At 42.0% G+C, this 25619-nt stretch overlaps 1 protein-coding gene across 4 annotated transcripts in view; it reads right to left on the reverse strand.

Moving 5' to 3' along the window:
- The window catches only part of LOC120304488 (brain-specific angiogenesis inhibitor 1-associated protein 2-like), a 32489-nt gene that overhangs the window by 6049 nt on the left and 821 nt on the right, over nt 1–25619 (reverse strand). For 3 of the 4 annotated variants that reach the window (XR_005555731.1, XM_039335119.1, XM_039335118.1), the window contains exons 2-13: nt 20376–20451; nt 20157–20243; nt 16641–16702; nt 16319–16390; nt 15163–15300; nt 9545–9697; nt 5477–5671; nt 4979–5201; nt 3334–3535; nt 1474–1545; nt 476–644; nt 71–111 (exon numbers count right to left, since the gene is read on the reverse strand). Coding sequence is in view for 3 of the 4 variants with exons in the window: in XM_039335119.1 (XP_039191053.1) it covers nt 71–111; nt 476–644; nt 1474–1545; nt 3334–3535; nt 4979–5201; nt 5477–5671; nt 9545–9697; nt 15163–15300; nt 16319–16390; nt 16641–16702; nt 20157–20243; nt 20376–20451 (1490 nt within the window). In the remaining variant the exon portion in view is untranslated. The remainder of the gene's footprint in view (nt 1–70; nt 112–475; nt 645–1473; nt 1546–3333; nt 3536–4978; nt 5202–5476; nt 5672–9544; nt 9698–15162; nt 15301–16318; nt 16391–16640; nt 16703–20156; nt 20244–20375; nt 20452–25619) is intronic. The other variant, XM_039335121.1, reaches the window with a different exon arrangement.

Here is a 25619-nt window from a genome sequence, read left to right on the forward strand (position 1 = left end):
ATAATGCCAGAACAGGGCATACAAGTGATTCCACAAGTATGAAAATGAGAGATAACAGGAGGTTTCTTACCTTGAAGGAGAGGCAGATGGACTTCCAAACTCATTTGCCAACTGGAAAAGAAACGAAAAGATAAATGCAAATTTTCAACAGGGATCCTCTCTGTTCATGCACAAAATCTAGGTCCTTGCACAATGGACACTACCTACAGATGGCAATGGACAAATACAGATCCTTCCTTTCTTCCCTCCCTCCTTCCTTTTCTCATATTTCTCCCTTCATTTTTCCCTTCTCTTCCTTCCACATCTTCCTTCCATTCTCATCTTCCTTCCCTTCCCTTCCCTTCCCTTCCCTTCCCTTCCCTTCCCTTCCCTTCCCTTCCCTCCCTCCCTCCCTCCCTCCCTCCCTCCCTCCCTCCCTCCCTTCCTTCCTTCCTTCCTTCCTTCCTTCCTTCCTTCCTTCCCCCATGAAACTCACTTGTGACAGGTCAGGATTTAGCATGCTGTAAGGTCGTTGTCGAGACATACTGATACGGGCTGAAGGGCCAAACCGTAAATCATCTTCCCCATCAGGTTCAGCACTTGGAGATCCAGCTCGATCCAAATTTCCTGTGCTGTTACTGTTCAACTTGCTAAGAAGGAAACCACTAATGACAGACAAAGGACAGATGAGGATTTCTGGTAAGGGTTTCTCCCCCATTGCCTGCCTGTTTGAGACAACACACTGCTTCCTGAAGGATCTGAAGACTAGCTCCAAGCCTTCCAGATATATTACATTCATTCAACTTTTTTTTGTCAGGGGAACCTGAATGTCAAGGCATATACCTCTTTTAATTTAAGAGGGGGAGCTGCCACAAAGAAGAGGAGGGTCAGCCTATTCTCCAAAGCACCTGAAGGCAGGATAAGAAGCAATGGATGGAAACTAATCAAGGAGAGAAACAACCTGGAACTAAGAAGAAATTTCCTGGCAGAACAATTAATCAGTGGAACAACCTGCCTCCAGAAGCTATGAATGCTCCAACAGTGGAAATTTTTAAGAAGAGATTGGAGAACCATTTGTCTGAAATGATAAAGGTTTCCTGCCTGAGCAGGGGGTTGGACTAGATGACCTCCAAGGTCCCTTCCAACTCTGTGGTTCTGTTAACATGGAAAGAAAAAGGTCAATTATGTGACTGACCTGATTTTATGACCTTTTCTGTGGCAGTTGGTAAGCGAATTACTGTGGTTGTCAAACAAATCCGTGGTCAATAAGCGAACCCATAGTTCACCATGGGTGAGGCTTTGTCAAAAACAGGAAGCAAAAAGCAGTGATGTGACTGTGAGACACTGCAAATGGCTGTACCCAGTGTGGTCACAAGAAAAGTAACCCCAGGTAGGTCTGTAGGAATTTTGACTAATTGATAAGTAATCAGTCATAAGTCGAGGACAACAATCAGTTTTCCTTCCAAATTGCAAGACTGAAGTGCCAGGACTTACCTGCTAAGTAGTTTGTTAGCTCCTTCAGCTGAGGGAAAGGGTCGGGTGTAGGAAAATGGAAACCAACCTTTCCTAAAAATGTGAGAAGCAGATAGTTAAGACAGAAAGAATAGCACAAAACCTCTTTTTTGTGTTCCCCTCTCGTCTGAAGGAGGGGAAACGTCAAATTGGACCCAGTGTTAAGGTTTTTTTAAAAAAAAGATGAAATAAAATAATGAAAGGTGGAAAGCTAGAATTTAGGCGGTCTTTGTAAATCCAGAATTCTTATTCCCACTCTGCCTGAATTTTTACAGAGGAGATTCAAGTATAGTGGTTTGAATCTTGGACTAAGAGCAAAGAGAACTAGATTCAAATTCCTGCTCCACCACAGATTTCACAAAGAACTTTGGGACCAGTTGCTATTTTTCAGCCCAGAGGAAGTTATCATAAATAAACGGGTTTGGGATGATTGGATGTATGGATAGGTTAATATCAAGTCACAATCCTGATTTAGAAACTACAATAGGCTGGTTGCCACAGCTTCCTCAGCCAAAACCAAAGCACATTTTGGCTTAAGAGCAATGTGTGAACTCAGTCAAGTTTGCAATCACTTACATCCACTGACCCACCAGAGGAGGGAGAGAGGGGATGTTGCAGGTCCCCTCCTCTAAGCAAGTACATCAGGCTGGATCCAGAAGAAGGGCCTTCTCTCTGGTGGCCCCTTCCCTTTGGAAACTCATCTCCATGGAAATTAGACTGGTCCCCACTTTGATACTCTTTCACAAGACCCTGAAGACCTGGTTTTGCCAGTCGGCCTGGAGAACTCAGAGTGGAATGGAGCCCATCCAGTGACTTGTTTGATTGCTTGTTGTCACCGGGGAGGGGGAGGAGGTGTCGTTTTTACTCTTTCTAGATTGGATTTTTATTTTTTGTAAGCCACCTAGAGTCACTGAAAGAGAATAGGCGGCCATATAAATTCTCTAAATAAGTAAATAACAATCATGTTGGCCTTTTCATTTGTTTTAGCCAGGACTGCCCCACTGTGATTGGTGCTCTTTCTTATCCCTGGCAGCTATCTGGAATCTCTTAGCTGGAGAGCTATGTCTCTTTTCCAACCTTATGGGACCCTCTCCTTTAATAGGAAACCCTTTTATCTAAATGTCATGACCCACGTATTTGAGTTGCCCACTGCATCCCTGTAAGCAGAGACACACTGCCTGGAGCAGTGTTTCTCAACCTTGACAATTTTAAGGCATGTGGACTTCAACTCCCAGAATTCCACAGCCAGCATTGCTGGCTGTGGAATTCTGGGAGTTGAAGTCCACATGCCTTAAAATTGTCAAGGTTGAGAAACACTGCGGCCTGGAGGGATCCATCCTACAAATGGGAAAGAGAATACAAATAATCCTCAAGTTACAATAGTAGTGGCGCCTGACTATTACGGTCATAACAGTTGCAAAAAAAAATTGTATGACTTTTTGGCAGTGGTTGTTAAGCAAATCTCCACGGTCGTTAAGTGAATTACAGAGGTTGCTAGATGATCATTATACCAATCGCTGGTTATGGGTGTGGTTTTGCCAAAAACTGGAAGTAACTAGCAGATTTCAGCAAAATTATCGTAAAATGCGATCAAGTGACCGTGGGACAGTGCAAATGGTCATAAATGAAGCTGTGCTGCTGAGCACCCAAAATGCAGTCACGTGACCACCTGGGGGACTGACCCTTGGAATTTCAGATCTGGATTTTAAGTTCCCCCCCCCCCACTGTTTTTTGATTCTGTCCTAATTTCAGTCAGTTGCTACATGACTGGTTGTAAATTGAGGACTACCTGTAGTAATCTAGCTTTTCTAGGGCCAAGGGAACAGAGAGGTTTTCACTCACATTCTAGTTGCCTCATTTTCCCCATAATGCCAGCCGTCTTTCGCCTCAGTCACCAATAAAAGGATGACGTCTCCTTCTTGGAAGTTGAGAAGGGTGCTGTTCTCTCCGGCCGAATGTGAGAAGATTGCCTGGACTCTCGGACGTTCGGAACGTGGAGGCAGGATTGAAAGAGGATTAATGCGGGGCAGGGTCTTGTTCTCTACTGCGAGAAAGGGTGGGGAGAATAGGTGGAAATTAATGGCATTCCTGACAGGTTGGATATGTTTCTCCCCTGCTGTTTTTTGCTTAAGCAAAGTAAACTTTCAAGCAATGTTTCTCAACCTTCACAACTTGAAGATGAGTGGACTTCAACTCCCAGAATTCCCCAGCTAGCATTGCTGGCTGGGGAATTCTGGGAGTTGAAGTTCACTCATCTTTAAGTTGCCAAGGTTGAGAAATACTGTCCTTGAGCAATGTTTCCAGTCAGGTTTTAAAAGTGCCCAGGGATTATGGGATTAAAGTAAAGTGCCCAGCCAGAATGCTGGAATTACAATCTCAGAGGAAAGGAAAATACTAGATTGCTGTAGGTTGCTATAAAATACATGATTCTAGAGAGATCACATATGGGTTTTATAAACCTCTTAAACTAGCCTGCTTATAGAATTTGCTTCATCAAGCCTCGGGCCTGTATTTGGTAATATTACTCTTTCTGCTCCCAGATCAAAATTTGGCTGGATAGAATCAACTTGAAACTGGTTTTTGGAAGAATATATTGGGGGTTAATTAACCGTTAATGATTGCACCTTACTTTTGTCTCATTTTATTAGGGCAGGGGTCTCCAAACTTGGCAACTTTAAGACTTGTCAGCATGGCTGACTGAGGGATTCTGGAAACTGAAATCTACAAGTCTTATAGTTGCCAAATTTGGAGACCTCTGGATTAGGTAAGAGACACCAGTTGCATCTCCAAGTAAGAGTAACTCCATATGGGTTCTTGTCTTTCCGTCACAGAAAATGCTGGACTTCTCTTTACATTTTTGCATCTTTTCAACCAGTATCCCCAGTTCCAAAAATGGCACAGGAATGAAAAATAGGTTTTATTCTTCGTCTTGCAAAGAATAGCATATGCATTCTTCCAAAGCTCCAGTTCAGAATTTAGTGAGAACAGGATGGATCAAATGTCAAAATCCTGGGACTACAGGTTGTTGTTGACTTAGAACATTCATTTAGCAATTGTTCAAAGTTACAATGGCACTGAAAAAATGACTTATGACCGTTTTTCACATTTATGACCATTGCAACAACTCCATGGTCATGTGATCAAAGTTTGGATGCTTGGCAACTGGTTCATACTTACAACAGTTGCCATATCCTGGCATCATGTGATCCCCTTTTGCAAACTTCTGACAAGCAAAGTCAATGGGGAAGCCAGATTCACTTAACAACCGTGCTATTAACTCAACAACTGCAATGATTCATTTAACCACTGTGGCAAGAAAGGTCATAAAATGGGACAAAACTCACTTAACAACTGCCTCACTTAGCAATATAAATTTTGGGCTTAATTGTGGTCGTAAGTTGAGGACTACCTGCACTGTTAAAGGATATATTGGCTGAAAGATGGACTCAGAACAGGATGTAAATTAGAATCAATGCAGAATACCCACCTACAGTTGCCAGGCGAGTTTCCATTGACATCTTGCGTGGCATTGGCAGAGTGCAAGAGTAGCTGTCAGCAATCTTGATTTTTGAAGTGGGCTGGGTGGGGGTCAGACCTGAGGTGGTGGTGGTGAGGGACTCACTGACTGGCAGGTGATTGAAGTCACAGGATCCCCGCCCTCGATGCAAATCACCATTTAGCAGCAATGTTCCTTCCTGGATTGAAGTCCGCTATGGAAGATAAGTTAGGAATGAATAAACGCAAGGTACTGATGAGATCTCATACGGTTTTCAGAAGCATCCCTTCTTCCTTTGTTTTTCCCCTGTAGAAGAAATGCATCTTCCATGACCTAAAGGCCAGGAAGTCCCTCCTCATTCCTGCTCCAGGCTATATCAGAAGCTGCCATTTGGAGACCTCAATGGTTTTTAGAAACTCAAACCCAAACACTAAAGGCAAACGGAAAAGCTAACATCCTGTTTATCAGCCTTGACCCACAAACACTCACGTGATTTTGTCCCAATTCAAAAGGCTCTTCCAGGGTCTTGGAGACAAGGAGGGGATCCATGGCTGGAACAGAAATGCCAGCTGTGGTGTTGTTAGCTGTGAGCTTGACCAAAGCCAATGCCCGCTCAGGTAAACGAGTAGGTTGGGTGCATGATGTTTGCCAGACGGGCAGTCTGGCTGCCAACAGCTCCCACACCTGTTACAAATGAGATGATGGTGGTCTGATCATCTTTTCAGCTAGCCAAGTTATATCCTTTTATATATAAATATTTTATTAATTTTCTAGTTTTACAATCATAAGTACTTAATAAACAACATGTTGTCCTGGGTCCATTAGTAATTCAGTGGTACATATTAACTTTTTCAATCTAGGCCCAATATTACACCATCCAATGCTTTCTCTCTTCTGGTAGTACACATTTCCCCAATACAATTCTTATTATTGTTAATACATATACAATTGAATATCAACATCTTTGTTACATTTTCCTAATAATATCAATAATGTCGGTTTAAAATATCTTTTCTAACCAAAATATATCTTAATTGCATTTGTTCAATTAATATCCTGTTTTTCCTGCTTTTTTTAAAAAAAATTAATTACCCATCAGTGTTCAAAATGTCTTTTTCGCTTACAATTTCTCATAATATTATATTTGGGTAACTAAAAGCTTCCCTTATTCAAACCCTCTTAGCATTTTCATATTTCCCTTCTCATACTAAAATATATTCTAGTTATAAATCCTATCTTTCTAGTTATAATACTTCTATTTTTAACAATTATCTATTCTCAGCCAAGTTCAAACATCTGATTAATAGTATAATGCCCAAATAATGGGTCAAAATCTCTATTTTCTTCAGTCTTATTATAGCTTTCTTCCTTTCCCAACTAACTTTCCAAGTTAATGCATTTGAATCATCAAGTAATTCTTCCTCTATTTTTGTGTATATTGTTTGGAATAAGAAAGACAATTTGATTAAAGTATTTTTAGAAGGACGCTCAGCCCATTGATATTCATTAAACAGCCTCCCTCCTTCTCCAATTTCCCACAGTTCTCCTAACAGCTCTATCTTCCATTCAATCAGCTCTTCTTTCTTATCCTCAAGTGTGTTCTGAGATCTTGACAGGTAAGATAACTTTTCCATTTCCGATATTATCGCTATGTCTTCTAATTCTTTGTTTGTCTGAGTCTGTCTGTTAGTTCCTTTCTTTAGGTCCTCCATCTTTGGATCTGCTTCCTCTAATTTTCCTTCTATTTCTGGGTTGCTAGTTCCTTCTTTGTAGTCATTTTCTGAGTTTGTAGATTTAGATTAAAGAATTGTTCTTTTATCTCCTTTGTATTATTTTTAATCTCATCATGAACTAAAGCAATTGTCTCTTGTATTGATTTTAACATAGAAAGAATTTCTTTCTGAAATTCATCAGCATTTTGTTGGTATATCAAGCTGGGGATTTTGGGGACAGGTGCTAGGGATGGTTTTTTTACCACTTGAAACTAAGTATGGAACATCTATTCTTTGCTTTGAGTAGTTTTTTGCCAGGAAAAAGTCTTAAAGTTATAAAGATAGGATAGGGTCTCACCCAGTTCCATCCAAATTGTTCAAAAGTTGCTGGTTAGTGCTTATTTTCTTCGGTTGTCAGCAGCTTCTGACTGGCCACATGAATGTAGCTAGTCTTTCCCCTGCTGATTTGGAGGGCTTTCTTGGATCAAACAGAAGGGCTGCTGCCCTCCCCCGATCAGTGAAGGTCCCCTCCTTCTCCATCACCTCTTTGGGGCGACTTTCAACCCTTTATAGGGTCCCCAGCAGGACAAAATCAAACACAAAAGATGGAGCCCCATCTTTCTGTGCCTGTTATGCTGCGACGTCAAACTGGAAGTCAAGTTATACTCTTTCTGAGCGGTTTCTGGTGCTCTCTAAGCTTGGTTGTTTTCTTGCAGACAACAACCAAGTGAACAATAACCCAATCAAAGAACTGCCAAATAAGCCAACCGTAAACAACCCAACCAAAAACCCACCAAGATCACTTCCACTAACACCTACAAAGTAAGCCACTGATATATAAAAAGAGAACAAACCCCACTCCCTTCTACCACTGATGTTACCTAGTTTGGGTAATGAAATGTCTGCAAGAAAACAACCAAGCTCAGAGAGCACCAAGCCCCTCCCCCCATTTCAACCCTGAGCTACATTCTCCTTTATCTACACCCTTTCTTTCTAAAACTTGCCAACAGCAGAAAATCCATTGAGTTCTGTTAATGAACAATTGCTTCCTAGTTTGAGAAATGAAGATGTTGTCTTGGGTTCTGCTTGCCTTTGATTCCAAGTGTTGACAGGAAGTTTAGCTGCACAGTCATATGGCCTGGAAACTTAGAACAAGGAGTTAATATATCCCTTCATTTAACATTCAGCTGGAAGATATGCTTGTGTGTGTATCTGAGACAACTATGCGAAGGGAATTTTAATTTATTGGTTAAACAGGTTTTGCTGGGCTCCTGAGGAAAATTCTCCACTGAAGCTAGAATATGTTTTGGGAAGGAATCCTTCATTTGTGCTAATAGATAATCTCCTTCCATGCAACAGGAGCTACAAGAGAGGATTTTTCTTCAGCACTTCAGAAAGCAGGAAAAATTAAACCTGATGCACTCTCAGTAATTATCACCACCCCTAGCAGAAAGTATCTGTGCTATTCAAGCTGAACGAACAGATGTCCTTAACACCACATCTAATTTCTTCTTCTTTACTTTAGAGAAAGTCTATATTTCCCACCATTCCCTCTAGAACAGGGGTGTCAAACTCAATTTCACTGAGGGCCACATCAGCATTGCGGTTGCCCTCAGGGGTATGTGTGGCCAGGATGGGTGCGGCCTACTGGGTGGGCATGGATGGAGTGGGTGTGGCCTACTGGGTGGGTGTGGCCAGCTCTAAATCGTTCGCATCAAGGGTGCCTGTGGGGGCCTGGGCAGGAGTGGGACAGATCTGAGGGTTTATGGCAGAAGGGGATGGGACCAGGGCAAGTGTCCAAGCATGGTCCACTGGAGGGCCAAGGCAGCAGGGGGCCGTTCGCTCACTGTTTCCAGGATGGCTTTGCGGGCCACATGAAATCACTTTGCGGGCCGCATCTGGCCCCCTGGCCTTGTGTTTGACATGTCTGCTCTAGAAGTTCAAGCAGCAAGAAATACAATATGTTTTTTTGGTTTTCCCTCTGGGAATCAAGAACACATCTTGGGATTCTCATGTTGCTTTCCCCCTTATTTGATTCTACAAATAGTCCTTGATTTATGACCGTAATTGCAACAAAAATTCTGTTGTTAAACAAGACAGTTATTAAGTGAGTTATGCCCATTTTAGAACCTATTTTGCCATGGTTGTTAAGTGAATCACACAGTCATTAAGTGAATCCAGCTCTTCCTATTAACTTCACTTGCCAGAAGCTGGCTGGAAAGGTTGCAAATGGCGATCACGTGACCCTGGGATGCTGCAGCCATTATGAATATATGCAGGATGCAATTTTATCACCACAACCATAGAGAAGCTGTAATGATCATAAGTGTGAGAATCGGTCATAAGTCATTTTTTTCAGTCCTGCTGTAATTTTGAACAGTCACTAAATGAATGGTTGTAAGTTGAGGACCACCGGTAGTTAAACATGGGGAATATTGTACTCCCACATTGCAAGAAGAGGTATCCACAGAGATATTATCATAAGAGGCAGGATAGTGGTCACAACTGAAGTTTTTCTGACACCTTTCTTGCAAATATGGAATCACAACACACACAGGAATCCTTGTTTCAAGTTTTGCTGGAAGATGTCTAGGGCAGAGATCCCCAACCTTTTGGGCACCAGGGACCGGTTCCATGGAGAAAGGTTTTTTCCATGGACTGGAGAGTGTGTGGTTTTGTGTGCTGCCTGTATCCCATAGATGGGGCTTTGCTTGTTTGTGGGGACCGGTTGCTGGCATGCCAGGGCCCAGTACCAGTCCATGGAGACTCCTGGTCTAGGGTGAATTTGAGCTCAAAGCATATGTTAGGAGGAGAGAGGGGAGGAGGGAAAAGAGAGGCAGCTCACCTTGCTGTGGTAATTGCTGAAGTGCTTGGAAACAGCACACTGACGGTCCACCAGGAATGAGTACCGGCGCCGTTCCTCCGTCAGGGCTGCTTTGTAGCCTTCCGCCACAAACCGATCCAGCTCGCTCTGCTTGGTGCTCATGATTTCCACATACTAAGGGAGAGAGAGAGGGAGAGAGGGAGAAGGAGGGAGAGGGAGGGAGGGAGGGAGAGAGAGAGGAAGAGAGGGAGAGAGGAAGAGGGAGAGAGAGGCAGCAGGCTCAATAATGCCTACCTCTCAGAGACAAAACCATAGAAACATGCACTGGGCCAATCTTGCCTATCGTGCTGCTCTTCTGATGCGCTGAGTTTAAATTTCTAATATCTGCAGCAGAATTAAATGGTTTGGGTGGTATCAGCAGTGGTAGGATTCAGCCGGTTCATATCACTTTGTTGCCCAGGTTCAGAATGGATTTCCAGAAGCAGCATCCACACAGAGAACCGGCTGTTCACATATTTGAATCCCACCACTGGGTATCAACCTCTTTCTCTACACATTTACTAAGAGGTAAGCTCTACTAATGTGCAGATATATAGGTTTGGAGCTCTAAATAACATTTCAGCAAAGGGAACTTTGGCTGGAAATTAAATGGGACTGATTGATTTTCAAATTGTTCTCAAAAGCTTCTGCATAATTTTAAGAAGCCACCATGAGCTGAGCCTGAATCAAAGGCATCTTTACATTGGTATATCTAAATAATTTGTGTATTTTACTCAGCAGTCTTAATAAGAATTGTTGTTATTATCATTGTCAGGCCCCCTGAAAAATGCAGCAGGTTAAAATGTGCTTTATATAAGTAGAATATACCTATTATTATTGCTGTTATATTATAACTGTTTCATACAATATTCTGAAGTCCTATTACAGCCTTTCCCACATCCCAACCCCTTATCTGCAATATTTTATTGGTCGGTTATTTCAACTCCTGCAATTTGTCCTACAGGCTAAAACTGAAATATTCTATCTTATATTCAGATTTTTACATTTACCAGACGTAATTTTTCCCTATTTTTCTGTTCAAGCTTATACTGGATCCTTAGCATATTGCATGACTCACACGTATTATTATTACAAGCATATGGTTTAACAAAAAAAAAAGTCCTACATTCCCCGACATTCAGGGTCAAAGTGGCAGACTTTCAAGTTTTATTTACAAAAGCACAATTCCTTCCTTGGCAAAGAGATTCTGAAAAGTTCCTCAGAGCCTTAAACAGGATTTTCTACAACTTTTAGATGCGGTATTCTGGATTATTGTTGTAGACCAGTTATCACCATTTAGGAAAAGGTACAGTAGTCTGTCATTTTCCAGATGCATTAGATTTACCCACAATCTATGGCTGCTTCGTGCACAAATGATGATTGGAAACTGTGATCCAAAACCCCAGAAGGGTGCAAGACCCTCTGATTTCTGACACCATCCTTAAATGAGAGGTCCTCTGACTCTCTGAGCTTGTTTTCTTGCAGATGTTTTTTACCCAACTAGGTAACATCATCAGTGCACTCTGGAGCAGCAGAAGCACCGATGACATTATCTAGTTTGGGTAATGAAAGGTCTGCAAAAAAACAAAAACAAAAACAAAACAATTGAACTTAGAGAGCACCAAGGACCTTTCATGTCAACCCTGAGCTACAAATATTCTCCTTTATTGGTACCATCCTTAAAATTAAAAAAAGGATTCTCGGAAGACCATCCTAAAAGGTTTCATGGAGCTTCCGCATGTCCTGCATGTATCATTGCAATCACAAAAAAAAAAAAAAAAAAACAGGAAGGAAAAGCTCAGATTTGTGTTAAGTGCTAGATTCTCCATTATCAGCACCTTAGGCTGGCAGGCAGCGGGCAATCTCAGAAGATACGGGCAATAAAGGGTTACCCTGTGCCCCTTTATTACTGCTCTCCCCCCTCAGTTGAAGCAGGCCTTGATCCTGAAGTAATGGTTACTGTGGCAACAAGGTTGACAAAAGGAGCCCAAAGCTTGCTGTGGGGATTCCCAGGATAGGGAGGGGAGGAGGGGGGAGGGAAGATAAATAGGGGATGAAGGGCCCAGAGTGAGTCAGGGAGCCAGGAGGAAACAGTGTGAATGGAGGATGAATTCTGTCACCTTGCCAACCTGGGCACACCCGACACATACAAGCCCACACTGGTGAGTGGCCTACTTCCCGGTGTGCAGCATTTACAATACTGTGCAGTAGACCAAATTTCTGGCCTGCTTTTTGGGTTGGGTTTTTTTTTTTTTTTTTTTTTTTTAGGACTGCATCCATCCCCTTTAAGGTTTGGAGCAGAACAGTTGAGGAGTTACTGTCTGAGAAAATGGTGGTGCAAAAAGGAACACTACGGACACTTACAGGGCTCCAGCAAAGCAAATACATATAGAAATAGGGTTCTATAAATCTTTAGCACAAGAACAGTGCCTGCAAGTGTTTTGCACAAGAACAGGGCCTGCAAATGTTTTGCACAAGAACAGAGCTTGTAAATATTCTGCACGAGAACAGAGCTTGTAAATCGTTTGCACGAGAACAGTGCCTGTTCATGGACACCGAATGCAAAATTGTGTGTGCATTTGTGGGAAGGTGCGTAAAACAATCTGTGCATCAGGGTCATTTTTTTCTTTTTCACAGGTAGCCCCTCCGCAGAGCTTATCTCTTTAAGCTCCAAATGGCCACAGAATATTAAACCTTTTCAAGACCTCACGTTCTTAGTGACCCCAATCGCAGGACCAGACAGCAACACAGGGAGCGACCCAGACGACCCAGACACACATGGGAAGGGGGGGGGGAGCAACAGCTGCCAGGTTTCATTTTTACACTGAAGAAGACAGCAACTCCTAATGCACAGCTGAGAGGAAGAGGCCGCTCTGAAAGATTGCAGAAACCCAATTTTTCAAGCACTTTCCCCCTATACCATTTTTTGCGGCCAGATTGCATCCATTTGCATTTTTAGTGCCATGACAACGCAGGCCTCAAATTTTGTCAGAATTTTAAAATGCAGCATATCCTTCTAACTAGGCACAGGATATGACAAACCATACTCTTTGTACATGCGGAATTAATAAGAGTATATTTGGGGGGAAATGTGCTTATGCGCTGTCTGGGTTTTAGCATCTAATAGCATTTATTTAGCATCTGTGGCTATTCAACTCGCTCTGCTGATTTATTTTCAGGGTCAACCCACTTCCTCTTGTAAGTTTAGCTAGTGGTTATCATGTACATCGAAGTTACTCATATAGATAGTACTGCAATGGCCACTGTAAACCACAGTCTTCTGCATATGCCTTTTGTAGAATTGCTTAGCATATCCCAATCTTGTGCTCTCCAGATGTGCTGGACTCATCCTATAGTTGTTAAGCAGCATGGCCTTTTTGGCTGATGGTTATGAGTACTGAAAGCAACACATCTGCTGATTGACAGGTTGAAGAAGGCGTAGTTTTATGCTACTGTGTCATGCATTTCCTCATTGCTGATCCATATTAATGGCTGCTCTTGTGTCAAGCAGGGAAATATATGGTATGAGCATGATGCATAAAGTAAGTGAACCTACCGATACAAAGGAAAATGGTGTGGAATAAATAAAACCAGGCTGTAGTCTGTAGCGCTAACAATTATGAATCAAAAATGGTGCTTTCAGTTGGCTTGATTCACATGAACCCCACTATACCATAAATGTGTTTGGGTTGGGTTTGGTCCAGTGCATTCTATGAATGCAGCCATTTGTGACTGTAAATATGGTGTTTTTCAACCTCGGCCACTTTAAGACATGTGGACTTCAATTCCCAGAACTCCCCAGCTAGCCATGTTGGCTGGGGAATTCTGGGAGTTGAAGTCCTCACATCTTAAAGTGGCTGAGGTTGAGAAGCATTGCTGTAAATCAGTTTATGAACTGCCATAGCATCAATTAGAAAAAGTTGACCTATATTGATTTAAGCAGGAGCCATTCCAGCCTTTGGAGATGCCAAAGACTGAATTAACCTCTTAGCTGATGAACCTGTCAACTTTTTTCTTGCCATAGCATGGAATGGTGTAAGGAAGAGCTATGTTCTCACAGCTAGAATCATGTCATGGCCATAAAGTCATGAATTCAACCATAATTATCTTTGGTAGCAAGGCACAGGAAAACACCGTTGGATGTAATGCTCTACAGGTAGTCCTCAAGTAATGACCACAATCGAACCAACCCATTATGATTATTAGGGTTGTAAAGCAGATTGTTCACATGCCTGAACCAATTTTACGGCTTTTTGGGGGGTGGTTGTTAGTCATTAAGCGAACCCATTGTTCGCTATGGCACAGTTTTGCCCCCAAACACTTCAACAAAATTGTCATAAAATCAGTGGTGGGATTCAGTCAGTTTGCACCGGTTCAGCAGAACCGGTAGCTAATTTTTTGTTGACTTTGGCGAACCAGCTGAAGCACTAGCCCTTTTTCAGAAGGCCCAGGCCCAGAATGGACTTCCGGAAGTGGTGTCCATGCAAAGAACTGTTCAACGTATTTGAATCCCAACACTCCATAAGATGTGGTCACGTGACCACAGAATGTTGCAAATGGCTGTAAATGCAGCCATGTAGCTGAATAACAGAAGTACGGTCACATGTCTGGGGAGGGGGTCAACTGCCAGAACTTCAAATCTGGGTGGTAAGTCCCCTTCTTCAGGTAGGCTGTAATTTTGAATGGTTGCTAAGCAACTGGTCGTAAATACCTGTGTTGACATTTACAGGGCATGGCTTTTGATTCTCAGTTTGATGGTTAAAATAACAGTACAGATAATCCCCAAATTACGAGCGTTCACTTAGCGCTCATTCGAAGTTACGCAATAAATGTCCCCTAGTGTTTACAAGCAAGTCCCAAAATTACAAATATTGCAGCACCACAGCAGTCATTCGCCCTTATGAACGACTGTAGAGGCTCTGCAACATTCACTCTATTTCCCCCCCCCCATTCCCCACAACTCCTTTCCCCTCCCATCCTGCCACACCACTTTTCTTGCAAAGATCTGTTTCCTCATTGCTACGGTTTGTTTGCCTTTGAGGGAGAGTCGACAGAAGCTCCAGGGTGCCATAATATTGCGGGAGTTCAGGCAGAGAATGGGTGCCTGAACTCTCACGAGATCATGGACCCCAGAAACTTTCATTCTCAATGTGAAAAGTGTTTGCGGTACCCAGGGCTTTTTTTGTCACAGAATGCCCAGAACAAAGTTCTGGCACCTTTTTCGGATGGAATCTTGTAGGGTGGGCTAGGTGGGTTGTATGACGTGTGTGAGTTCCAGCACCTTTTTTTTTTTTTTCAAAAAAAGCACTGGTGGTACCTGTCTCCTCCCCCCAGCTCCTTTCCTCCACTGCCGGAACACTTTTCGCCCAAAAACCTGACGGAGACTGGAAGCTTTGTCTGCATGCAAATGGGACGCTTGGAAACGGAGCTTCTGTTTCCGTTGCATGCTTCTGTTGCATGCAAACAGAGCTTCCAGTCTTCATCATGTCTCTGTCAGATCTCCATCCGGGCGAAAAGTGTTTGAGCGCCTAGGAGATGCTTGGAATGGAGCGATTTCCTCTTGCAATGTTATTCTCCCTTTCCTTCTCCTTCAAACCTACCTGCACTTCACGATCCCCATATTTCATTGGGTTTTTACTGTTCTGGCATTTCTTGCGTAGTTTCTTCAGCTCAGCCTGACACTTTTCGACTGATTCAGCTTTGGCACGATGCTCTGCTTGGTATTTCTTCAGAGTAGCCTGGAAGTTGGGGAAATGGGGTGAATAAGTTTTGAAGTTGTAGAGCACTCCATGGTTTACCCATCAAAGCACAGATGTTTCCAAAATTACTGTTGAGCTTTGAATCCTATTTAACCTGAAGCAGATGGCCATACAAATAATTTTGACTGCTTTGTTTAGAAACTGTTCAAAGTTACAAAGGTGGGGGGGAAAAGCTTTGTGGCCAATCCTCACACTTATGATATACAGCATTCTTGGGTGACATGATTGTCATTTGTGACAAGGAGAGTTCATAGAGAATGAGAAAGTAAAATCCTAAGTGATGCTTTGCTAGTTCCAATTCCAATCCTAAGTGATGCTTTGCCAATTCACTAAGCGAGGACTACCTGAATGTTGACAAGAAAGAAAGTTGTATATAATATGGTGGGGAATAAAAATACATGCCAAATCAAGATGCTAGATTTCACAACTTGGTGTCCTCCAGACAGATCAGACTTTTAATTGACAGGGAGATTCTGAGAATTGAAATCCAATACATGTGTTGGTTGTTAGATTCGGAAAACTGGGTTCCCTGAGAAATGCTGGCTGACTTAACTGTCAGGTGCAAAGAATCAGGACCCTTTGTAAGGTTGCAGGACATTTATTCAAGCCTATCCACAAGAATCTGGTCAACACAAGTTCAACACAAAATTGGTGCCAGATAAAGGTCAATGGAATTCATGAGGGGTTGGACTTGGAAATGCTTTATGGGAATGCAAGCTGATGACATGCTTAACTCCACCCTCCTACCCACACCCCAGCTCTGTCTGTTCTTCTCCTACACTAAGAAACCCCAAATTTAAAGCTGGGCTCTCTTTAAGCCATGTTTAGTATTGGCTTACCACATTGTGTCAACATGCTTTATGGCAGTAGGCTATGCAAATTCAGCCATTATGAACTGAGTAAAATATATGATAATGAGGATGAGGTGATAGGCAACCACAGAGAGTCAAATTTGAAATTGCAGAGTGGGGAGATGCAGACAAATCTTTTCACTTACCATCAGATACTTGATATCCAGCTCCAGTTTGTGTTCCAGTTGGGATAGCATCTCGGAGTGGAAAAATTTCAGCTAAGGAGAAGGGATGGGAAAGTAGAAAAGGGCAGATGACAATCAGACAAAGGGAGATCTGTATTTCTCCCTCCCTCCCCTCTCTTCTGGGTTCCAGAAATGGCTGTAAGATATTCAGAAGGTACTGGGAAAAATGGGCCTGCAGGTCCAATCTAGGACATAAGAAGAATGTGAAGCCAGAAAAAAAGCAGGCTATTAATCTAATATGGGCAGATCTGGTGCTGGGCTAATATCACATGTGGATACTCACCGTCTCCTCTAACTGTACTTGCATCTGCCTGTGGACTTCAGCCATTTGGAACAAGGTATCACCTGAAGGCCAAGACAACTGAAGGGTTAATGCACCCAAAGAAGTCCCTCCACATTTAAAGATCTTTTTGTACCCTGTCCCAGGGTAATCTCCTTTGGAGTTAATTCCATTCCCTGAAGAAATAGCTTTCAACTGGAACCAGTAAAACCTTTCATGCTCAAGAACAGGGTTTCTTAGCCTCAGCAACTTTAATGCTGACTGAGGAATTCTGGGAGTTGAAGTCCACACAGCTTAAAGTTGCCAAGGCTGAGAAACCCTGCTCCAGAGAACTTTGGAGAAAGCTGTTTTTGCCTTGAATCAGCAACCCGCGATCTACATAGTTTACTTATGGTGCATAGAAATTAAATTTATGTAACACGGGTCCCCAACACCCAGGCCACAGCCCACTACTAAGGCCGGGGGAGAAATGGGCAAGCATGCGCATGTGAAGCTCTCTCGCAAGCAGAAGGTGTTTGTGGTTGTGTGCAAAATTCCAATTGCGTAATGATGCTTGGTGCATGAACACCCTCCACTCATGAAAGTGGAGCTTCATGCACAAGCACAAGTGCCCTCTGCTCGTGCAAATGGAGCTTCATGCGTGGGTGCAGGCACCTTTTGCTTGCGCATGAAGCTCCATTCAGGTGAGAGGAGGGCATGTGCACACAATGTTTGCACAAATGAAGCTGTGTGCGTGCCACTCACCTGGCCCCCCCACACGCCAGGCCAGGCCGGCAAGCTAGAAAGACTGGGGATCACTGATGTAATATACAGATAATCCTCAACTTACGACCATTTGTTTAATAATTGTTCAAAGTTATGATGGTGCTAAAAAAAGTGACTTATGACCAGTTTTCACACCTATGATCATTGCAGCTTTCCTGTGATCACTTGATTGCAATTGGGGCACTTGGCAACCATCTCGCATTTACATTTGAAGAATCCCAGAGCCACACGGTTGCTATTTGCGACCTTCCTTGCCAATAAGCAAAGTCAAGGGGGAGAATGGCAGGGAAGGTTGCAAATCATTATCATGCGTTTCCTTGCTTAATAACTGTGACAAAAAGATCATAAAATCAGATGACAGTCATATGATATCTCACTTAACAATCATACCACTTAACATCAAATTTTCCAGTCCCAACTGTGGTTGTAAATTGAGGATTAACTGCATAGGTAGTCTTCAATTTACGACCACAATATAGCCCAAAATTTCTGTTGCTAAGATATTTGTTAAGTGATTTTATGATCTTTCTTGCCACAATTACTGCAGTTAATAAAACAATTGTTAAGTGAATCTGGTTTCCCCATTGACCTTGCTTGTCAGAAGGTCACAAAAGGTGATCACACCACTTCTGGACACTGCAACCGTCATAAATAAGAGTCAGTTGCAAAACATCTGAATTTTGATCACGTGATTATAGGGATGCTACAATGGTGATAAATATAAAAAATGATCATAACTCATTTTTTCAGTACAGTTGTAATTTCAAATATCACTAAGTGAACTGTTGTAAGTTGAGGACTATCTGTATATTATGAACATAGGCAGGCATATCCCCACATATATTTAGGAATAACTTAAGAGACCTGCAAAAATCTAATGATTTAGAACAGCCTTTTGCAACTAGTCCCCTCCAAATGTGCTTGATATTTACAAGTCCCATCATCCACAGCTAGAGTACCAGGACTAATGTTGTACTTGTCATTTACTGATCTAGGTCCACTAGTCTGCCTACTCTTAACTTTATTTATAAAATATGTTTTAATTAAACCCATGTCATCTGCTTTATAGCAAAATGTTTGCTATAAACATAATCTGCATTCCAACAACTCCTGTGGTCCTCAACAAAACGCTGGAGGCATTCATAGAAAATAAAATGCTAAAAATCCCCAACTCCCCCAAATAACTTAAAGTAGATTACAATTAACTCCATCAACAATAACCTTGTCCTTTGACTCTACCATACTTATTGATATTTGAGGATGGGTGGGTTCTGACAATAATTAAACTTGAAAAAAAATCCCTATTTTTCTCTCAGCTGCAAATGGTATGTTTGACAACTCTTCCTCACTATAAACCTGTACAGCACAAGCAAAATTTTCCAGCTGATTCTGCTGAACACATAACTAAGTTCTTCATTTCAGTTTACCTTAAATGCATGGAATTACTTCTCTCTGGGGGTGGTTTCCATGATGCCACCAGTATAATTTGGTTGCCAAATTATAAGGATAGCCAATCACACAGTATACATATGCAAGCCAGAATGAGGGAAAGTGAACAGGTCACAAGGCCAATCTTCATAAGGTAAACCAGTCTGTCTCAACTTTGGATAACGTTAAGACATGTGGACTTCAACTCCCAGAATTCCCCAGCCAACAATACTCAGGCTATTATATCTGGGCTGCAAAAATCCAGACAGCTGTTAGATGGCCACATAGACATGCAAATAATCATCAACGTATGACTACAATTGAGCCCCAAAGTTTCATTGTTAACCAAGGCAGTTGTTAAGTGAGTTCTGCCTCATTTTATGACCTTTTTGCCACATTTAAGTCAATCACTGCAGTTGTTAAGTGAATCATGTGGTCATTAAGCAAATCTGGCATCCCCCATTGACTTTGATTCCTGGAAGATGGCTGGGAAGGTCGCAAATGATGATCAAATGACCTCAGGAAAGCGCACCTATCATAAATACGTGTCAGTTGCTAAGAGCCCGAATTCTGATAACGTGACCATGGAGATGCTGCAACAGTCCTTAGGTGTGAAAGATGGTCCTAAGTCACCTTTCAGTGACATTGTAACTTCAAATGGTCACTAAATTAATGGTTGTAAGTAGAGGACTACCTGTATTTCTTCCACCTAGTGCCTGCTTGGAATTTTTTTCCTAGATATGTAGCCTGATTGGCTAACTCTGTCCAAAGCTGTTTTAATCTTCCCCAATCTGATACCCCCCATGCCCCGCAATACACTGCCAGTGTATTTCCTTTATCAATACCAGATAAGAATTTTGGGAGCTGAAGTCCCAACACTTCAAAAGAATGGGACTTCAGGTTAGGGAAGGTTATTTGTGTTGTACTTTGTGACATTCTATAGAAAATTCTATAGAACAATAAAAGGAATTAGTGGTAAAAGGAAACTAGGCTATCAAAGAACACAGTGGCTGAACCAGTGGTGGAATTCAATCGGTTCGCACCAGTTCAGAAGAACCAGTAGCTAAATTTTGCTGAATTCGGAGAACCGGCTGAATGCCCAACGGAAATGCATGGATGCCACTTCTGGAAGTCTGTTCTAGGCCTTGGAGGTCTGGAGGAAGCCTCCTAGGTCTAGAACGGCCCACCAGAAGTGCGTGGATGCCACTTCCGGAAGTCTGTTCTAGACCTTGGAGACCCAGGCCTGCATCCAATAAGAGAACCAGTTGTTCAGGTATTTGAATTGTTGTTTTGGAAGAGACAAAACAGATCAGTCAAGAAACCTACCCAGCTCTTTGGATCCTTGGCTGTCACTGGCCAACTCACCAAGTTTCACCAAGGCATCAAAGTAGCCTTTAGCAGCAACAGTAACCCCTGTAAAGGTGAACAGGGAGTGGGAGAGAACAGATATCAAATAATGAACTTTGAATATAAAACGTTTCTCCTGCAAAGGACCAATGCTGATCTGATTCAAAGTCAGGGAGTTGGAATGGGGTATTCCCTTACCTGAGAGGGCTTTTTGATAACTTTTCCCCATGGTAACAAAATTCCTTAAACTTGGGTTGAACTGGTCCAGAATCACCTTGTCAGAATAGGGAAGAAAATAAAACATAAAATATTCTATCCTGATACAAAATTAAGCACCTTCACAATCTCCCGAAAAAGCCTGAAATGTGTTGTCCCAAAGGTGCTTTTTAAAAAGAAAACTGGACTGTTTTTGTTTTTCCTTGAAGACATTTTGCTTCTCACCCAAGAAGCTTCTTCAGTTCTGACCGAATGATAGAGAATGGAAGCATTTACATTCCTTGCAGTCGTGACTGCAAGGAGTATAAATATAAATCCTTCCATTCTCTACCATTCAGTTAGAACTGAAGAAGCTTCTTGGATGAAAAGCAAAACATCTTCAAGGAAAAACAAAGAAAGTCCAGTTGCCTTTTGAAAAAGCACATTTGGGACAACCATGACCTGGATGACTGAGAATCTCCTTAGACCTGAAATGTTTTTTTTTACTTTCCCACTAGAATCTAACAGGAATTTAAAAATATATAAACTTTGGCAAGACTGCCTTTATCAATCTCTGAGCTTGAAGGTGGATGCAGCTTTTTGGAAAAAAAAGGTCCAATATATGTACGACAACCATATTTTCTTTGAAACAATAAAGGATAAACTTGAAAAAGTGGCATATTTTAAAGAGGTTCATAATGACAAAAATGTAATTGTTTATGTTTATAAATTTGCTTTACAAATTAAATTAAGAGCAAACCCAAGAAAAATTTTACAAATTAAGAGCAAAACCAAGAAAAACTTTATAAAAAGCACATATTCTAGTCTAATATCTAAAATCAAACTATACCTGCATTTATTTTATAAATACAGTTCAATTTTTATATTTTTTACATGAATGTGAAATACTTTTAACTGCTACTATTTGTATGGAAAAACTTAAATGACCAAAATAAAGGACAAAGGTGACTTTTTGAAAAGTAAACCTAAAGGACAGCTTTGTGGGGAAAAAGAGCTCTCCTTTATAATAATGTAACGGACTTAAGGTCACTGTAAATATACATGAAAGAGAAGAAAATATGAGTTATGTGGGGAGAGATACATTGATCAGAAGTATGGAAAAGATGCAGAAGTGAGGAGAATATGTTTTTGTATGTGTATGTGTGTGTGAACCCATCTCACTTAGCAAACTTCAAAAACAGACAAAGATTTGGATAAGAGGCTATAGCAGTTCTCGGTTGGTATATTTGCCCTTTATACTACAGTGAGTTTCCAGGTATATTAAGACACAGCAACGTGTGTTTCAGCTTTCTAATTGGGTCCTAAGCAGATCTGTATCAGAGCTAATAATATATTGGCTTATGTATTATAGTATTATAATACTATAGTAGTATTGTAAAGGTGAGGATAAGGGTGAGAATCTTCTCAACTCCTCTTTTATTCTACTTCAGAAGTGGACCACATTCTTGAAAGCAAAGCTTATATATTTGGTTTGTGGGGAGGGCAATCAAGGGTTAAAATTGGAGCTTTAGGTCTTATAGCAGTGGTGGCGAACCTATGGCACGGGTGCCAGAGGCGGCACTCAGAACCCTCTCTGTGGGCACTTGCGCCGTCGCCCCAGTCCTAGGCCTTTAGCTGGGTTTTATAAAACCTTTTCACTTTAGGCCTCCACCGCCATGTGCAAAAAAAAAAAAAAAAGGTTCAGTCAATTTCAACTTCTCGTGGGAAAAAAAGATCTTGCAAAGTTGGAACTGATTGATTGAACTTTTTAGTCCCACCCAGTCTGCCATTACCACTGCAGCCACGCCCACCCAATGGGCCACGCCCACCCAATGGGCCACACCCACCTGGCACTCGACGATGCATATGTGGGTTTTGGATTGCAGTTTGGGCACTCAGCTCTAAAAGGTTCGCCATCACCGTCTTATTGGAACATACCATCCCGTAAAGCAGTGGTTCTCAACCTGTGGGTCGGGACCCCATTTGGGGTCGAACGACCATTTCACGGGGGTTGCCAAACAACGCAGTCCGCCATTTTTTCCCCTTTTCCCTTTTATTCTATTGGCTTTTGAAAGCCAATAGAATAGACTCTCTTGAATAGAGTCTAATTCTATGGCTTTCAAAAGCCAATAGGAATTGTCCAAGCTGTCTCTGCCCTGCTGAGCCCACCAAAAGTCCCATTCTGCAAACAGTGCTGCACCAGTTGAGTAGTCCTTGACTTACGACTGGTTGAGTAGTCCTCGACTTACGACCGGTTGGGGGTCGCGGCATTAAAAAGGTTGAGAACCACTGCCATAAAGCCTCATAAAAGGTGAAAAACACTGGCATTTTAAGAAGGGGAAAGAGTGCCTAACAGTTGCAAAAAGGTGTGCTGGGGTCCATGCATAGCCATAGATTATTCACCTCTCTCTCATTACTGCAGATCATGAAAGTGGTGGGTTGATGCTTAGGAGGAGTCAAAAAATGAAGATGGTACCCACAATTGTCAACCAAACCCTTGCCCTTGTTTTATGCGTGTTTGACCCCTTCCCTTCAGACATCCCTAGTGCTAGAGAGAAAAGGGAGCACTACAATAAACTACATGTGGATAGATGAAGAACAGCAGGAACAAGGATGGATGAAAGGCAGATCACTAGAGCAGGCTGAAATGCAGTGGCGGCAATGGGGAGAGAAATGGATAGATGGAGAGAAAAAGGAAGCATGATTGAAAAAATGGCAAAGGGAAGAATTTGTTTCATGGATTGTCTGCATATCTGGAAGAAAATTTGGGGGGGGGCCACATTTGTGGTAGAGTTTGGTCAGGTCTTCTATTGTAGTGCCAGAAAGCAATCTCCCATTTGTAGGGGGCCAACAGGGAGGGTGAAAAAATCCAGATGTTGGCTGTGGTCATGTGATGAACATACCACCCCTTCTTGAGGTCTCAGCCTAGCCTCTTTTTATACCTGTCCCTCACAAGGATCCAGCTGTTATTTTGACTCTTCCAAACTTTTATCTCCTCTTGAACAGGCCTGCCCACCTATATATTTGAAATTGCATCAACAGGTTGGTCAATGAGTCACAGGAACCTTTATGAGATAAGAGCACATCTGTTCAAATCCCTGGAATGCCACTGGAATGCTCTTCAGGCAGAACATTTCCTGCATGCAAAAATCCAGCCCTGCAGAGAGACCTTGTAGGTTCTTCTAGAAATGCCAATCTCTCCTTGCAGAGATACTTTCCTTAAAATTAATGCAGAGAAATGACATCCCCTCAGAAATAATACAAAAGTCAGTCAGTTCGTTCCTGCCACATGTGGCTGCATGTATAATCTGGCCTGTGTCATCACCTGTGGGGCATGTTCTTGCCTGACACTAAAAAGAAGCATCAAGGTCAAAGATAAGTCTCTGCTGGCTTCCATTCAAGGCCTCTCCTTGTCAAAGTCAACAGCTAAACCAAAAACAGTAATTATTACGAATGAAGGCAAATATACCTGTCCCAGCATAATATTGCAGGATGTAATCTGGGTTGGTTTCCAGGACTAGAGGTTTAGTCTTCTGAGTTTTTGAACTTGTGCTGGAGCCCATCCGCGGGGAACTTCCATCAGAATGTGCACAAGTCCGAAATCTTGGAAAACTAAACCTGTAGTCCCAGTGACCAACCCAGATTAGATCCTGCAATGATTAATTAATTAATAATATGTATTTATTGCTTATTAATAATTTATAATTATTAGTAGTAATTATTATTTTTAGAAGCATGTATAGTAGTCCTCAACTTATGATCAAAATTGAGCTCAAAATTTCTGTTGCTAAAGCAGGATAGTTGTGAGTTTTGCCCCATTTTATGACCTTTCTTGTTAAGTGAATTATTGTACTTAAGTTAATAACATGGTTGTTAAATGAATCTGGCTTCCTCATTGACTTTGCTTGTCAGAAAGTCGCAAATGGCGATCACATGACCCCAGGACACTGCAACCGTCATAAATATGAGTCAGTCATCAGGCGTCTGAACTTTGATCATGTGACCATGAGGTTGCTGCAACAGTCATAAGTGTGAAAAGTAGTCACAAGTCACTTTTTTCAGAGCCATTGTAACTTTGAACACTCACTAAATCAACTGCTGTAAATCGAGGGCTATCTGAATCCACAGCCCATTGTGAAACAGGGTTTGGGTGCAGATTTGGTCCAGAAAAATCAGGATGAACATCTATGTCATTCAACCAATGGGTCTAATAAAGTATCCATCTGTTCTACCCTGTTCTTCCTGTTCTGTTTTATAGGTTTCTTGTAGTTCCCATATCCTTCACCTTACTGCAAAGACTGGCATATAATATTCCCATAATGTAAGAAATATTGGTGAGTATCCACCATTACAGCCTTGGTATAAGTCTCATACCAAGTCTTGACTTTAATGCAGAGACCAGCATAAAATATCTCCATAATTTAAAAAATATTGGTGAGTATCAATATACTCCAGTTTCCCATAGGCATTACTATCCTCATGATCCCAATTCTGCAGACCTTAAAGGAGCTTTTCTCTACCCACCCTCACAAAAAGAAATGGCTTCGCCCCATGTCATGCCAAATGTGGCTTTCCTGAGTTATGGCAGCAACAAGCAGAGAGCACAGGAACCCTGGCTGATGCAAGTTGCCTTTACTGATAAGAAAATAACCCACTCAGTTGCCATCAAGATAATTAGGGAAGGGGAACCAAATGTTTCAAAGGAGGGTGAGCAACAAATGGGTTAAGTTTTCTTTTTCATCTCCAACCAAGTAGGGGGGGGGGGATTTGGCATGAAATTTCCATCATTTCCATTGGGGGAATGGGAGGGGAGCACCATTACCAAACTCCTCCACCAGAACCTAACTCAGGGGTCTTCCGACTTGGCCCTTTTATGATTTGTGGACTTCAACTCCCAGAATTCCTCAGGCAGCATGCCTGGCTGAGGAATTCTGGGAGTTGAAGTCCACAAGTCATAAAAGGGCCAAGTTTGAAGACCCCTGCCCTAACTTGTCAAGTTCCTTGTCTTTTTGTATTGATGATGATGATGATGATGATGATGATGATGATGATGATTATTATTATTATTATTATATTTTTTTCACGTGCGAGCTCAAGGAAACTTTCCTAGAGATTCCGCCGGTAGTTTCAAAGAAGGAACAGAGTCCAAAAAAATATTTGACAAAGTTTCCCCACATTTCTCCAGCCACACGCCAAAATTCGCCGCGGTTCGGGCTCAAATCATGAAGCCGAAGCAAAGACAGAAGC

Source organism: Crotalus tigris, unplaced genomic scaffold, assembly GCF_016545835.1.
Source record: "Crotalus tigris isolate CLP2741 ecotype Arizona unplaced genomic scaffold, ASM1654583v1 scf7180000017639.5415321, whole genome shotgun sequence".
Lineage (NCBI taxonomy): Eukaryota > Metazoa > Chordata > Lepidosauria > Squamata > Viperidae > Crotalus > Crotalus tigris.